The 17456-nt window shown below is 40.9% G+C and overlaps 1 protein-coding gene across 9 annotated transcripts in view; it reads left to right on the top strand.

Moving 5' to 3' along the window:
• The window catches only part of DNAAF11 (dynein axonemal assembly factor 11), a 101364-nt gene that overhangs the window by 14138 nt on the left and 69770 nt on the right, over window positions 1–17456 (top strand). For all 9 annotated transcript variants that reach the window (XM_070632062.1, XM_070632058.1, XM_070632057.1 and 6 more), the window contains exons 3-4: window positions 1371–1448; window positions 14656–14828. In XM_070632062.1, the coding sequence (XP_070488163.1) occupies window positions 1371–1448; window positions 14656–14828 (251 nt within the window). The remainder of the gene's footprint in view (window positions 1–1370; window positions 1449–14655; window positions 14829–17456) is intronic.

Genomic DNA, 17456 nt, shown 5'->3' with positions numbered 1-17456 from the left:
TCAGAGGTTGCTTAGACAACCTTTTGTAAACATAAGCATTAGAATAATCGAATTGCTGAGAGAAACTTTAGTAATTTATTGCAAAATCCGCATTTTAAAAAATGAGTAAACTGAGGTGAACTGTTCCTCTCAGTTCTATGGGAATGAATATACGATATTTTGTAAGTTTTAGATGAAATATTAGTGGTGATAAGGGTGATGATTATAAATCATCATATTTTGTCTTCATAATATCCCTGAAAAGTGGGCAAAGGAGGTGTTATGTTATTGAAGCGAGGCTGCCCCAAATGCGCTTTCCTGAGCAGGGTTTTCCGCATCCGTGTCCTCTTAGAAAGGGCTGTTCTCTGAAGGTGTGATGTAGGGATTTAGTGCCAAGCTCTGGAGTCAAATGTCCTGACTTTACCGTTTAACCTCGCACGAGTGGATTCATTCTCCGAACCTCAGTATTCTCATTTGTAAAAGGGAGACAACAGTAGTTTTTACCTCATAGAGTGATTATGGGGATTAAATGAAATAGTATATGCAAAATGCTTAGAAAATTCCATGGTGTATAAAAGCACTCAGCAGTGTTAGCTATGGGATTATTAGCTGCTTTTAAAAGGCCCCATCCTACAGCAATTCCTTCACTTATTTATGCTTAATGTTTTCCCTACCGTGGGTTTTCATATTCATTAAAAACGATAATCTTGTCTCGGGATGATTTGGGCTTCGAGTAAAGGAAAGCATAACTCCATGTGGCTTACCAAGTAAGGAAATCTAGTAGCTTACCCAGCTCTAAGTCTAGAGATAGGCCAGTCTCCAGGGCTGGCTGATTCCTTCTCTGTGCTCCAACAGCCACAGTGGGCTTCATCCTAGCTGGTTCCCTCATGGTTGCAAAATGATTGTGAGCATCAATTAGGATAATCCTTCCTTCCTTTTTAACACGCGGCAGGGAAAGAGAAGAAGTCCCCAGGCATGGAGTATAGATCTTTCCCTCTCCTCTGACTGGGAGCACTTGGTGCCCACGCCTTCTCCTGCATCACACGGTTGCCAGGAGGTGGCCGTGGGCTGGTTGACTTAAGCCTGGGTTCCTGAGCTGTCACTAGCAAGGGACATGGGCTTGCGATGCACTGGCCCAGGTTGGTTAGGCCTAACCGCCTGGAGTTGGGGCTGGGAAAGACAAAGCAGAAATGGGTCCATTAGGAAGGACGGAGGGAGAAATGGATGCTGCATGGGCAGCTGACAATGATGTACACGAGTAGATTTGAAAAAGCAACATGGTTTTGATAACCATAGGAATCCTTAGATTCTCTTTATCATTTTCATAATAGGTTATGTAAAAATGTCTTTTATCTTGAAGGTTCATTAATTACATTATTTGTATATTTCAGAAAATGTTAGCAAACTCAAGAAACTTGAATATTTGAATTTAGCTTTAAACAACATTGAAAAAGTTGAAAATTTGGAAGGTAAGGATTTTCTTCTTATATTTTATTATGAGTTAAAATTGAGATTTAAAATGAGATTTAAACAGTTTTGCTTAAACAATGGATATACTTTTCAAATTAACATTTAGCTTAAGTCTTTTGTTTATTATTATTGTTACTATTTTTTGTGTGGTGAGGAAGATCAGCCCTGAGCTAACATCTGTTGCCAGTCTTCCTTTTTGCTTGAGGAAGATTGTCGCTGAGCTGACATCTGTGCCCATCTTCCTCTATTTCATGTGGGACACCACCACCACGTGGCTTGATAAGCAGCACTAGGTCTGCGCCCAGGATCTGAACCTGTGAACCCGGGGCCACTGAAGTGGAGCGCACGACCTTAACCACTATGCCATTGGGCTGGCTCCCTGATTTTTAATTCATATTGTAAAACTTCAAACAATAACATGGTACATAAATTCAAAACTGGAGGTCCACTTCACCCCTTCCTAACCCAGCCTGCTTCGCAGACGTAGCAGTGTTAACAATTTGGTGTGTAGAAGGTACTTTTGTTTCATTTTGCTTTGTATCAATGGGATGGTACTATGAGTATTATTTTGAAAATTAATTTCTTCCCTGGAATTACGTTGTTCTGTGGTCTCCAGGAAAGGTGGGGGCTATGTAACAGATCGATTCTAACCATTTTTCTGCAGGTGGGCGTTTGGGTGGTTTCCAGCATTTTGCTATAATATGCACGGCTGCAATGAGCGTCCTTCTACATTTCACTCTGTGTACACGTGTAGATTTTTTCTAGGGTAGATACTTAGAAATGGAATTCCTGTGTTTAAATATGTGTATTTTGAAAAATATTGCCAATTGTTCTCCAAAAAAGTAATGTTAATTTACGCTTGTACTGATAGTCCGTGCTGCCACTCATTTTCACACAACTTTGCTAATGCTTTTTATAAGCAATCTTTTTTTTAGCATAGGAAGACACTGTTTTGTAATTTTAGAAATTCACACCTCACATTATTATTGAGATTCCATATAACTTTACAAATGTCTGTTGAATATTTGTATTTTTTCTTACGTGAGTTACTACTTCATATCTTTTGGCCACTTTTCTGTTGATTTATCTTTTCTCTATGTGCTCTTATACATTCCCTATATTAATCCTTTGTTATATATTTTATAAATATTTTCTCTTGTCTACTACTTTTCTTTTAATTCAGTTATGCTGGTATCATTCAAAAGTCTTACATTTTTTTTTTAAACCTAGATTCTTTTTTTTTTTTTTGAGGAAGATTAGCCCTGAGCTAACATCTGCCACCAATCCTCCTCCTTTTTGCTGAGGAAGACTGGCCCGGAGCTAACATCCGTGCCCATCTTCCTCTACTTTATATGTGGGACGCCTACCACAGCATGGCTTGCCAAGCGTTGCCATGTCCACACCCGGGATCCGAACCAGTGAACCCTGGGCCGCCAAAGCAGAACGTGTGCACTTAACCGCTGTGCCACCACACCAGCCCCCTTACATTTTAATATACATAAATTTGTTAATCTTTTTCTTTATAGTTTCTGAATACAAATATATTCTATACTAAGTTCTAATTTTGATGATTTAATATTTTACATTCAATCTCTCTAATGCATCTCAAATTTATCATGTAAAAAAGGAATCAAAATGTACTTTTTTTCTCAAGATGTCTCTTAATTGAAATATTTGAATCATTTAGTTTTTTTATAACTGAGATGAAACTTATAAACCATAAAATTCACCAGTTTAATGTATAAAATTCAGTGGTTTTTAGTATATTCACAAGGTCGTGCATCCATCATCACTATCCTGTTCCAGAACATTTTCCTCACCTCAAAAGAAACCCCGCATTCATTAGCCTTCACTCCCCATTCACCCCTTGCCCTAATCCCTAACAGTCACTACTGTACTTTCTGCCTCCATAGATTTTCCCATTCTGAACATTTCACATAAATGGAATCACACAATTTTGTGGTCTTTTGTGTCTGACTTCTTAACGTAACGTTTTCAGGATGCATCCACATTGTAATGCGTATCAGTACTTCATTCCTTTTTATGGCTAAATAATATTCCATTGTGTGGGTAAACCACATTTTCTTTTTTACCCATTCATTAGTTGATGGACATTTGGGTTGTTTCCACTTTTGGTTATTATGAATCAAACTGCTATGAACATTACTATACAAATTTTTGTGTGAACATATGTTTTTAATTAATTTAGTGTATATCCAGGAATAGAATCGCTGGGTCATTTGGTAGCTCTGTGTTTAATTTCTTGAAGAACTGCTCAACTGTTTTCCAAAGTAGTTGCACCTTTTTACATTCCTACCAGCAATTTATGAGGGCTCGAATTTCTCCATGTCCCCGCCAACACCTGATATTTTCTGTTTTTATTTATTTACTTTTGATAGTAGCCATCCTAGTGGGTGTAAGTGGTATCTCATTGTGGTTCTTATTTGCATTTACTTAATGACTAATGAGATTGGGCATTTTTTATGTCTTTATTGACCATTTTTATATCTTCTTTGGAGGAAAGGTTGTTCAAAAACCTTACCCATTTTTAAATTAGGTTATTTGTCTTTTTACTGTTGAGTCGTAAGAGTTATTTATATTTTCTGGAGACTAGACCCTGGTCCGATATATGATTTGTGGATATATTCTCCTGTTTTGTGAGTTTTCTTGTCAACTTTCTTGATGGTGTCCTTTGGAGCACAATTGTTTCCTTTTTAAAATCACTTTATTGAGGTATAATTGATATACAGAAAACTGTACATATTTAATGTATGCAGTTTGTTGAATCTGGACATGTGCATATATCCATGAAGCCATCACCACAGTCAAGATAATAGACATATCCATCACCTTCGAAAGTTTCCTTATGTGTCTTTGCCCCCCCACCTTTTGTGGTAAGAACACTTGACATGAGATCTACCCTCTTAGAAGATTTGGAAGTGCACAATACAGTACTGTTAGCTAGGTACTATGTTATACAGTATACAATTAGACGGTAGAGCATCGTGTATAACTAAACTTTATGCCAGTTGAACAACTCTCTGTTTTGTCTGCTAGAAGCATAATTGTTCTTAAATTTGCCTTTAGTTTTCCTTTCTTGAGATATCTATGTCTGGTTTTACTGTCTGGGTAATATGGGCATCAGAAAATGAATTGGGAAGTGTTTCTTCCTATTCTGTTTTTTGGAAGAGTTTGTGAAGGATTGTTGTTAATTCTTCTTTATTTGGTGGAATACACCAGGAAGTCATATGATCCTGGACTTTTCTTTAAGGAAAACTTTTTGGTTACTAATTTAATCTCTTGGTATAGGCCTATTTGGATTTTCTGTTTCTTCTTGAGTCAGTTTTGGTAGCTTGTGTCTTTCCAGGAATTTGTCTGTTTCACCTCGGTTATCTCATTTGTTAGCATACAATTGTTCTTACTACTCCCTTAATCACTTTTATCTCTGTAAGGTCAGTAGTAAGCTCCCCTGTTTCATTCTTGATTTTAGTAATTTGAGTCTTTTTTTTTTCTGGGTTAGTCTAGCTATAGGTTTGCCAATTTTGTGGATCTTTTCAAAGAACCGACTTTTGATTTTGTTAATTTTCTCTGTTGTGTTATGTTTCTACTCTAATCTTTATTATTTCCTTCCTTCTGTTTGCTTTGTGTTGCGTTTACTCTTTTTTAGCTTCTTAAGGTAGAAAGTTAGGTTATTGATTTGGGATCTTTCTTCTGTGTTTATTGTAGGCATTTACAGCTATAAATTTCCCTCTGAGCACCACTTTACTTCATCCATTCATTTTTGGTATTTTGTATTTTTGTTTTAGTTCATCTCAAAGTATTTTCTAAATTCCCTTGTGATTTCTTCTTTGATCCATTGGTTGTATGGGGTAGTCATTTAATTTCCACATTTGTGAATTTCCCAACTTTTTTTCTGTTCTTGATCTCTAGTTTCATTCCACTGTAGTCAGAGAACATACTTTCTACGATTTCAGTCATTTTAAATTTACTGAAACTTGTTTTATGGGCTAACATTTGGTCTGTCTTAGAGGATATTCCATGTGTGCTTGAAAAGAATGAGTATTCTGCTGTTTTGGGCGGAATGTTCTAAAGACGTTTTTAGGTCTAGCTGGTATTTTTTTAGCGTTGTTCCAATCTTCTGTTTCCTTGCTGGTATTTTCCCGAGTTGTTCTATCCCTTATTGAAATCGGAGTATTCGAGTCTCCAGGTAGTATTATTGAATCATCTCTTTCTCTCCAATTCCATCATTTTTTGCTTTATGTATTTTGAGACTCTGTACTTATGTGCATATATGCTTACAACTGTTTTATCTTCTCGATGGATTAATTTTTATCATTATAAAATGCTCTTTGTTGTGTCTAGTAACGATCTTTGTCTTAAAGTCTGTTTTCTCTGGTATTAGTCTAGCCATTCCAGCTCTTTTTTCTCTTTTTGGTTACTATTTGCATGGTATAACTTTTCTTATCCTTTAACTCTCCAACTGTTTATGTCTTGAGTCTAAAGTGTGTGTGTGTCTCTGTATTTCTTTTTTTTTTTTTTGGTGAGGAAGATCAGCCCTGAGCTAACATCTGTTGCCAGTCTTCCTCTATTTTGTACGTGAGAGGCCGCCACAGCCTGGCTTGATGAGCAGTATGTAGGTCTGCTCCTGGGATCTGAACCCATGAACCCCAGGCCACCGAAGTGGAGCATGCGGACTTAACCACTACACACTGGGCCGGCCCCTAACTTGTGTGTCTTTTAAACAGCATGTAGATGGATCTTTTTTTTTTAAATCCATTCTGTCAGTCTCTCCCTTTTAATTGGAGAGCTTAATCCATTTACATTTAATGTAATTACTGATAAGGTAGAATTTATGTCTTCTGTTTTGCTATTTGTTTTCTACATATCTTCTGTCTATTTTCTTCCTCTGTTTCTATGTTACTACTTTCATTTTTGTTAGACAGATATTTTCTTGTGTGCCATTTCAATTTCCTTGTTTTTCCTTTTGCTATATGTTTTTGAGTTATTTTGTTAGTGGTTACCTTGGGAATTACAATTAATACCTTAGTTTATAACAATCTAGTTCAAATTAATATCACCTTAACTTCAATAATATGCAAAAACTTTGCTTTTATATAGTTTTGTTTTCCTGCCCTCCTTTATGCTGCTATTCTCGCAGATTACATCTTTCTAGATAGTGTGCCCACCAACATAAATTTATAATTATTTCTTTTTGCAGTCTTTTCAATCAGTTATGACAAAAGATAGCTATGAGCAAAAAAATAAATTTACATTGCCTTTTATATTTACTCGTGTGATTACCTTTACTGATGCTCCTTATTTTTTGATATGAATTTGTGTTATGCTCTAGTGTCCTTTTATTTCAGCCTGGAGACTCCCGTTAATATTTCTTGTAGGCCAGATTTACTAGCAACAAACTCTCTCAGTTATTGTTTATCTAGAAATACCTTAATTTCTCTACCATTTTTGGAGGATAGTTTTCCCAGATATAGAATTCTTGGTTGACATTTTTTTCACCCTCTTTTTCTTTCTTTCCTTCCCCCCCCTTCCCTTATTTATTCTATTTCTCTAACTATCTTTTACAATAATTTTCCTCTTCTCTATTTTCTCTGATCTCCCCTGGGACATCTTTTAAGTGGATTTTCGTTGTGCTAGATTCATCTTTCATGCCTCTTAACCTGCATCCCTTGTTTGAACCTCTTTGTCTTGTTATTCTGCACTCTGGGAGGTGTCCTGTTTTAGTTTGCAGGCTTCTATTTTGTGCTTTTATTTTTCTCTAAATGTCTGGTGACTTGATGTCTGATTATAATCACAAAGGATTTGGCTGGCTGGGTGGCTGGTGTGGCTTGTTCTGCAGCCAGGCAGCTGTGTTTCCACATCCATTCCCCTGCCCTGCTGGCGGGGCTCCTGTGAGCTCCGTGTGCATGGCAGGGCATCCTGACTGGCAGGCTTTACTTTAGAGCCCAGGGGCGTGCAGCAGAGGCTGGCAAGCTGCTCTCTCCACCTCATGCCCATCTGCTAATGGCTAAAATCAGGAGGACTTTACTTGAGTTACAGTGGATTTTAGCCTATTTGCCTCCTAATGCAGAAACTGACATTTCAGTGACTATCAAGGTTATATATAAACAAAGACATAAATATTCATCATTAAGTTTTTAATTTTTATCCTCCAAACCTAGAATATCATCTCTATCAAAGTCCCCAAACCCATCCTCAGTGCTGGAATTGAGATGCTTCTTTCCATCATTGCCATTCTTCTGCGTTGGAAATGGATTCCTTGATCTCTCCCAGCTACCACTCTACAGCCCTGCATGCTCATGTGAGCAAATGGAATAACCAAATTTACTCTGTGTCTACGTTTGTGGTTGTAAAATGTCAATCTAAAATGTCTAAGGAATAACTAAAACTCTCGGTTGGCTTGTCCAGGGCTTGTTATTTGTTTTTTTTAAGAAAATATGTGAAAGGATGTGGAAATGTCTGTCTTTCCTGTACGTTAGGTCATCTGCCACTGGAGGGCAGCATTGCCACTATTGTCTTTTTGAGCTTTGCCAACTGGAGTGCACAGTCCACGTCAGCCTTTACCTGGACACTCCCTTTTGGTGCTCTGTCTTGCAGCTCTAATGTGGATGCACCGGGCGCAGGCTAGTTTGAGGATGCGTTTGAGGGAATGGGCAGTAGGAAGGAGGACACATGTTATCTGCTGGCAGATATGAACTTTTCTGTTTCATTTTAAATATTTGAGGTGAAAGAGGAGGCCAATGGATACACATACTCAGCCCACCTACTTGAGTAAATCTCAGTATAATTTTAAACGTAAGTTGTATTTTTGTTTTTTCGTTTATTTACTTGTTTTGCTAGATGGCAAAAAATAGCTAGTATCCTTTTTTCTTTTTTCCTTGTTGTGGATTCATCCAGATAGAATAAAGTGCCTTCTTTTTCCACCCCTCCTCCTTACCCTCCCTAACCTGGAAGGAGAGGTGGGATTTCTGATGGTGTGAGCTCTCCCCTTGGGGAAATCAGCGTCAGTGACCTTCAGACCCTGTGGGACACTGATCTGGACCTCAGAGCGGGAGACAGGCACTGGGACTCAGTCGAAGGAAGGCGTGTCTGCCTCCCTCCACAGGGGAGGCCTTCTCAAGCCCGGCTAGTCAAGCAAGAGTGGTTCTTTAGGATGGCAAACGTGGTTGAAGCTCTTAGCTGTAGGCCAAGTAGGAGAGAAATTAAGATTCATCACTTCAGAAAATATAATGAACTTTTGGAGAGTCCTTCATCTACAAAATTACAGAAAAATTAAAAATATATGAATTTTTTAACCTGTTGGAGTCTTTCAAATGTCAGCCTTCTCTTATATGAAAGAAAAACATAATTAAAATGTCTTCCAGAGTCTCTCATAGTAAACTTAAGAAATACCAGCTAAGCTCCATCTTAAGTAAGACCATCCCAAATATATCTTTCACATTTCATAATGTCAATCTAACATTTTTTGCCAATGTAAAACAAACATACAGACATAGAGCCATAGACTTAGTTATATTTATATATGTAGTTTCATATGCATTTGTCATACAGTGACTGAGTCCACATTTTTATAATTTAATGATTGAATTATCAAGCATGTTGGTGTGTTTTAAATAGTTCCTTGCGGCTTAGTGCGTCAAGTGTTTTTAATTATGTTTGCTATTGTGAGTAGAACTGTTCTGAACAGCTTTGTGCAAATTGCCTGTGGTTCCACTGGAGATATTTGATTGGGACCTTTTCCTCCCAAATGAAATTCTGGACCAAGGGGAAAAAAAACCGCTTAAAAGACTATTTTATATGTTGACAGATGGAATGCTGAAAAGTATAATTATCTCATAGCCTTGCCAATATAGTTAACAATTTTGTCTATACTTTGACTAATTTAATAGCAATAGTGATTATGTTGTCCTTTTTCGCTTATATGATTATTTTTGAAGATGTGAAGTTACTGAATTTCCTTCACCTGTGTAGTAGAATCTGGAATATGTAAAAGTGTTTATTTGTCCTTGTACATTTTGGATATTCATCTTTTTAATAATTAGTATTTTTACCAAAGTAATAAAAGACATAGTTTAGAAAGCCAGAGTGCTGTCTGTACTTGAAACAGCTGTCTGTCAGTGCCCTCAGACCGTAAGTCCTGCTCCCAGAGGTGACTGTAGTAGACTCTGCTTCTTTTTCCTGCTACGTATTACCAGATAATGTACTCATACCATGCTTTATCGCTGTTTCTTAATATTCTTGATATTGACATTTTAGGCATTGTCTATTGACTTCCTGATGTGGAAGATGCAGATTTTTTATTTTTATTTTTTCTTTTGGTGAGGAAGATTGGCTCTGAGCTAACATCTGTGCCCATCTTCCTCTATTTTGTATGTGGGATGCTGCCACAGCATGGCTGGATGAGCAGTGTGTAGGTCTACACCTGGGATCTGAACCTGCAAACCCTGGGCTGCCAAAGTGGAGTGTGTGAACTTCACCACTATACCACCAGGCCCACCCCAAAGATGCAGATTTTGTTCTCTCATGCTGCCCCCTGGGTTCTCTCTTCCCTTCTACCCACCCTGCTTATATTTGTATACCCCATAATGAGATGTCATCATGAGGTATAGGATATGGACCCATTTGTGGTGACTGGTGTTTTGAATTAACACTTTGTTGGGAGGAGAGATGACACTCACTCCATTGCTGACTCACATCTAACCTCTGGTTTTTCTTTTTTTTTTTTTTTTAAAGATTGGCAACAAGCCAATCTTCTTTTTCTTCTCCTTCTTCTCCCCAAATCCCCCCAGTACACAGTTGTATATTTTAGTTTTGGGTCCTTCTAGTTGTGCTATGTGGGATGCCCCCTCAGCGTGGCCTGATGAGTGGTGCCATGTCCATGCCTGGGATCCGAACCGGCAAAACCCTGGGCTGCTGAAGCAGAGCATGCAAACTTAACCACTCAGCCACCGGGCGGCTGCTAACCCCTGCCTTTCTAACTTCCCTCCTCCCACCTTCCTCCAGGCTGGTCTGGCTCTCTCCAGCCGTGCTGTGCTGTGAATTACAGGCACGCCCTGCACTGGGCCCACCTGTCAGGTGGGTGTGACTGCATCTGCTTGTACTTACAGCACCGCAGTCGTATTCCACAAAGCTTTAACTTGAGAATTTTAAGGTGACGATGATGGTGATGATATATTGGTAATCAATAGCTAATATTGGCAGAGAACTTCTAGTGTACCAGTTCAGAGAGGCCTTTCAGCGGGGCAGCACTGGTTTCGATTCCCAATTCCCCGTGAAGCAGCTGTGTGAACTTTGTTCATTTCTTAGCAGTATCTGTTACCGCGAGAAAACTACCCCAAAGCTTAATGTCTTTCAACCATTTTCTTTCCCCCACATGGTTCTGTGGGTCAGGAATTCAGGAAGAGTTTGGCTGGGAGGTTCCTCTCGGACCCGTGGCATCAGCTGGGGCAGCTGTTGTCAGAGGATCCACTTCTCAGCTGGCTGCTTCACTTCCTGCTCAACCCGTCTGAGCTCTGACATCCCCGCTCTGCGTGGCCCCTCCATGGCATGTGCTCCTTACCCTGCTCAACCTCTGATATCCTACACCCGTGTCCCCCCCAGCATGGATGCCTTCCTCACCTTGTCTGTGCTCCAAATTCCCCTGCAAAGCAGCCCTCCTGGGTGGATGTCCTCCTCGCCCTGCCCAAGCTCTGGCACCTTGTTTTTGGTTCTCCTCCCACATGGGTTCCCTCTTCACTCTCGTGGTCTCTGATATCTCTTGCCAGGTGTCATGTGAGGGTGCCCTCCCTACCCTACTTGGGCTCTGACTCCTCAAGTCAGGCTGCCTTTCCATATTGCTGTCATCCTGGCGACTCTCAGATTCTGACACCCCACGGTTGGCTGTCTGTGATGCAAAAGCTCCTCCCACTCTGCCCAGGTTCCTACATGCCATCCTTCTCTGCAGGGCTGCCTTCCTCCCTAGGCTTGGGTTCCTCCACCCGTGCCAGACACCCTTACCCGAGGATGCCCCCTCACTGCTCGGGGTCTGACTTCCGGCACCGTGCAGTTCTCCGCATGCTTTTCTCGTCCTATTTGGGTTCCAACACTGTATCCTGGTCCAACATAGCTACCCCTTCCCTCTCCACTCTTTCTTTGCTCTCCTCTCATAATGGCTTTAGGAATTAGTTGTTCCAAAAGTAAGCAAAAAGAAGGAAAGGGAAGGAAAAGGAATTGAAAGGAAGGACAGGGAATGGAAGGAAAAGTAAATAAAGGGAAGAGGCAGAGCCATTTTTAAAAATCTTTCCTTCCTCCCTCCCTTCCTTTTATCCATCCTTCTTTCCTTTCTTCCTTACTTCCTATGTTCTCAAAATAGGAAGATGAATGGGAGATTATTGCCATATTGCACGCAAGAGGTGATAAGAACTGAAGTGGAATGATGGTAATAGGCATAGAGTGAACAAGGCATATGTGAGAAGAATCTAGGAGTTATGATCTGCAGGGTTTGGCCACTGATGACGCAGAGGATCTAAGAGAATAATTTAGGTTAATTTTTAAGTTAACCTTGACTTGATGCTTGGTGTCGCACTCGCATCTGACGCTAACATGGTGATGACATTAATAGAGTTTAGGCATAAAGAAGGCAGAAAAGCTGTCTCGAGGAGTAGAGAGCGAGAGAAAATATGGCGGATTCAGCTTTGGCCATGTTGAATGTGCTAAGTCTCGCAGCGTTTGGAAACAGGAGTGTGATGTTCAGTTGGTCGGTCAGATATGGTGTTATTGTTTGGGAGTCATGAGAGTCTGGGGTTGGTTAAACCAATGAACATGACAGTTGTCATCAGGAAGACCATGAGGAATACTGGGACAGGGGTGGGAACCTGGGTTGTATTACCATTGATGGAGTGGAAAAGGCCGTAAAAGAGATGAAGAGGAATAGACTATATTATAAGGGAGAACGAGGAGAGAATCACTGTTTCCAAGACGTTTGAGAGATTTAAGAGAGAATCCATGGTCAGTCATGCCATATACTACAGATTGTTCTAGTGGTTTAAAGGGCTGAAAAGGATGTATTAGATTTGTCAAAATGACGGTGTCAGCATGGTCACCTTTAGAGGAGCAAATCTAGTAGAATGTTGGGAGTGGAAGCCAGGAACAGGGGGTTGAGCAGTGAATGAAGATTGAGAAAGAAGAACCAGTGAATGTGGATTTAGGGTGGATTACAATGGGCATTGCCTACTTCTGGGTTCTGCTGACTTCTCCAGATTCTGTCTCAATGGGCTTTGCCTACTTCTGGGTTCTGCTGACTTCTCCAGATTCTGTCTCAATGGGCTTTGCCTACTTCTGGGTTCTGCTGACTTCCTCAGATTCACTTCTTGGTGCCTTTGCACATTAAGTTTTCTTTATCTGGAATGCCTCTGTTTTTCTCCTTCCTCCCCATTAGACATAAGCATGAGGTGAAATCTCATGTTTTTTTTACCGCTTTATTCTAAAGACCTGGCTCAGTAACTTGTACATAGCAGGTACCCAGTAACTCCTGGATGGATGGATGGATGGATATAGGGTGAGGACCTACATCTGGAAGCACTGAGGTGGAGTTAACTTATTTGGAAGAGACTGGCTCGGGATGTGACTGGATAGGAAGGAAACATGGAGTTCTAGGCAAGGTGGAGTCAGGTGCTAGAATCAAGAAAGGGTCAACGGGAGAGAACACTACCATTTAATGAAATTGGTTCCATCATATAGCCTTCGGAAATGAAGAAATGAGAAAAACCTTGCCGTGGGTGACATGGTTGCAGAGCTATGAACCAATCTGAATCTATATCCTTTCGGTGAGGTTAATATAAGATATCAGGAACCAAAGTTTATCCTGAGTTATATAGCCACACAACAATGACAGAAAAGCAGCGTATACTCGGGAAGCCTATGGGAAGGGTGGAGTGTGTATGAGTTTGAAGAAATGAGTGCAGAACAAAGTAGAGTTAGGTTGTCAGCCAAAGATGGTTCTCTAGATATTGAAGGATGCAAAATCTTCCATATTAATCCAAAAAGCGTGAGCCATTTACAGAGGGAGACACCCTTATATGAACCTACTGCACAGAGGTTGCTGTATAAACCGGGTCAACTCTTCTTTAGTTCATAGTAAGAATCTGTAAAGTCTCTGCTCATAGGATGGTAAGCATCCTTTTTTTCTGTGTGGGCACATTGTCTAAGAACCCACGTGATAGTCAGAAGAGTGCTCATTGGGCTATTTCTGGTCCTAGCTAATGTTTACTGACGCTCTCTAGGTGGCAGGCACTGTGCTGAGTACTTTATATGGATCATCTTATATTATCTTCCCAACAGCCCCTGAACTGGGTAGTACTGTTAGAATCCTACGGATGAGAAGGCTAAGCCTTGTAACTTTTCCAAGGTCACACAGCAGGGATGTGACAGATGGGACTTGAACTCATCATGTCTGTCTAATCCCAAAGTCTGCTCTCCTAACCGAGTTCCCATGGAATGTGAGGGAGGGAGTTAATTCAGATTTGAATTTGATTCAGATTTCTCTAGCATCTCCTCTATGGGTCAGATTCACGGCAAACTCTGTGTCAGTGACTCATCGTTTCTCTTTCATTCCTCTGAGGACCAAACTCTTATATTTTCACCTTTGTTGATCCCTTTAGTTCAGTTCTTGGTGGTCTTGGAGCCATTCTGTCTCTTCAGGGTGACTTTGCACCTGTTAATTTGGATGCGTTGGTTTTATGAAATGCCTTTCCTTTTGGGGAAACTTCCCGCCATCACCCTTCACGGGGAGATGTTTCCTGACCACCTGGTGGAATTCTCAGGAGAGCAGATTCCAGGTGCCCACGCTAGAGGAGCTTGGCTCTGATGTCGTGTCCATCGTAGCAGCAGCTTATCCTTGGCTTTCTTCATGCCAGATAGCAACCAAGTCCAAATGTTAGTCAGCCCAGGGCTCGCAGATGTGGGTGGGGAAAGTGACTTCCCCTGTCTGCGGGGACTAAGGGGTCCAAAGTAAGGGAGCCACAGATAGAAAAGTGAATTAAGACTAAGTCTTTTGGATATTTCTGAAAAACCACTTCTTGATAAGCGATACAGTTAATCAGCAGATTTAAAATATCGCAGCTGTTGCTTCTATTATGTGCTATTACATACATTTTATTACCAGTGTGATTTGGGTGGGGGCTTTATTTTTTTTTTCATTTCTCTCTATAGGATGTGAAGGGCTGACAAAACTTGATTTGACCATAAATTTCATTGGAGAGCTGAGCAGCATAAAAACCCTTCGACACAACATCCACCTGAAGGAGCTCTTTCTCATGGGCAACCCATGTGCCGACTTTGATGGCTACAGGCAGTTTGTGGTGGCAACTCTGCAACAATTAAAGGTACACTTATTTTAATGATGGAGAAATCTCAGAAAAATGAAAACAAGCAACTACAATAATTCCTGATTTATTCACAGCATTGTCAGGAAATGCATTCTTTTAGAGAATGGAATATTCCACAAATTCAAAATGAATTCTTTGACTTCCTGAACCTTTAAAATTCTTTTAATAGCGTTAATAAATCTTTGAAAAATAAAATGCGTACTTTCCTCCTTCCTCATTCAGAACACACAGAGCTTAATTGAACCGCTTCTTGATAAATTCCAATGATTGTTATGAAGATCCTTCATCATTACTAAGAGCAAACCGAAAGCTGGGGTTTTTGAGATGGCTACAGCTGTATACCTTTGTATTTCATAGTCTTGAACTACTGTGCTTTTTAATTATAACATTTGTATGGTTGTTTTCTGTTAACTCATTCTCTCTGTTAGTGCTTATCAACTTTGGTATGCATTGGGATGCTTGGAAGGTGTGTGCTGGGCCCCACCCCTAGAATTTCAGATTCAGTAGGTCTGATATGACACCCAAGGTTTTGTTCTAACACACTGTTGCTGCTGGTCCAGGGGCCTCGTTTGAGAACCTCTATTCTATGTGTTAATCTCTTATGCTATATCTCCCTTAATCTGGGATTTTGGGGACTAGGAAAAACACACGGTTTCTGGAGAAATCATATACCTGACCATATAACAATTTTCATGTGATTCCAAGAGTTTCTGATTTGCGTGTGTTGGTTTGCAACCTTGGGAGCTTCCCAGGTGGAATCTGAAACTGGCCCCCACACGCGGAGGGCTAGCAGAGACCAATGAAAGAGGCAGGCTCCTCCAGTTTGTGGGGATGTAAGCAAGGGAACTTGTATACAAGGCTTGTCTTGGGTGGCTGCGAGATGAGTAGGTCTTAACACCCACCCGCCAGTATCTTAGAAGTTTATATAGAGGCCTTCACGGGGTTCAGTCACATCCATGGTCCAGATGGTCTCAACAACACCTTACTTTCTCAAGGCTGCATCCTTGAAGATGGCTCCCACTGTGGGACCGGTGGGGAGGGCATCCATTCCAAGGACAGGGGAGGGGTGGGGAGCCTCTGATTGCCCAGGGCCAGCTCAAGGGTCAAGTGGCGGTCACATTCTCTCCGTGACCTCATCCAACAGCAGGTGGCCGTGTACTTCTGCAAAAAGAACGCATGGTTGCGTTGGCTTTCTGATAGGCATTTTCTTCAATTCTCAGAGGACATTTGTTCTTAGACTGCTGAGTTCTGTGTAGTTGAGATTGCTGGAATAATGGAACACATTTCTTCTAATGTAAAATTTCTTTGATTAAGAGAATGAATGACTCAGATAATTGAATCTAGAATATATATTTAGAATAAATGATAAATTAGCTCAAACATAATTCAGGCTAATCATCATTGTACAATGACTTCCTAAAGAATGAACTGATGAGAACCAGAACATCATAGAAATGGATCCCGTCGTGTAACAGTGTGAGCCGTTTTCCTGGAATACCAGTGCTGCAGTGTTTGGGCTAGAAGTTTGTGGGAGCCATCAGATAGGGGACTGAAACATGGGCCAGGTTGTTCCAAGTGTTTTGGGCACAACATCTCTCATCCTTCTGGACCCTTGTGAGGAGATGATGAGGTGCATTCAGAGACAGGGGAGCTGAGGCTTGGAGAGTCAATGTTCCTTGTTTAAGCTGACACACGTGGCAAGTGTCACAGGCGGGATTTGAACCTAAAAGCCCACCAATCCCACTATATCCACACTCACTGCTTTTCTCTGGGTTAATGTACAGGGTTCAGCTCAAGTCTATTCTTTCAGAAAGACTGCCCCAAGTCAGCTGCTACAACAGGCAACAGCCTCTCTTTGAAAAATACTATTCATAAGTGTATTTACTAGTATTTAAAAATAGGTTGATAAACTTTAGACCCTTCATTACCATTTCACTGAAAGCTTGCGATCTACTCGAAAGGAATTTTGTTAACAGGTGGATTATTTTCCTGGGGCCGCTCTAACAACGAGCCACCAATTGGGTGGCTTAAACAGCAGGATGTGTTATTTCGTAGTTCTGGAGGCCAAAAGTCTTGCCCAGCTTCTGGTGGCTGCTGGCCATCTTTGAGTGCCTTGGCTTGTGGAAGGATCGCTCCCATCTCTGCCTTCGTCCTCACGTGGCCTTCTCCTTGTGTTCTGTCTCTTCACACTGCATTCTTTCTGTAAGGACATCAGTCATACTGGGTTAGAGCCCACCCTGCCGCTGTGTAACCTCATCTTAACCAATTACATCTGCAGTGACCCTGTTTCCAAATCGGGTCACCTTCTGAAGTCCTGCGGGTTAGGACTTCAACATAACTTTTTCGAGGGGAAACACAATTTAACTCCTAACACAGAGTAGTTATTTGGGACAGACACATCAGAAGAGGTATGGGGAGATTCAGCCCTTTCCGAGAATCCTGTTCCTCGTGTCTGAGCCGCTCCAGGTGGGAAGTAGGCAGTGCGGTGTGGTGGAGAAAAGTTTTGGTAGCACAGATAGGGTCTGGCTCATGTCTCCACCACCTGTGAGTTGCAGGCCTCATTTTTCTCATCTATAGTGGATTAATAATTCCTGCTCTAAAGGAGCTCTGTGAGACCTTCCATAA

This window comes from Equus przewalskii, chromosome 8 (genome assembly GCF_037783145.1).
Source record: "Equus przewalskii isolate Varuska chromosome 8, EquPr2, whole genome shotgun sequence".
Lineage (NCBI taxonomy): Eukaryota > Metazoa > Chordata > Mammalia > Perissodactyla > Equidae > Equus > Equus przewalskii.
The sequence above is the reverse complement of the archived record's forward strand: the minus strand, read 5'-3'. Positions and strand labels throughout refer to the sequence as shown.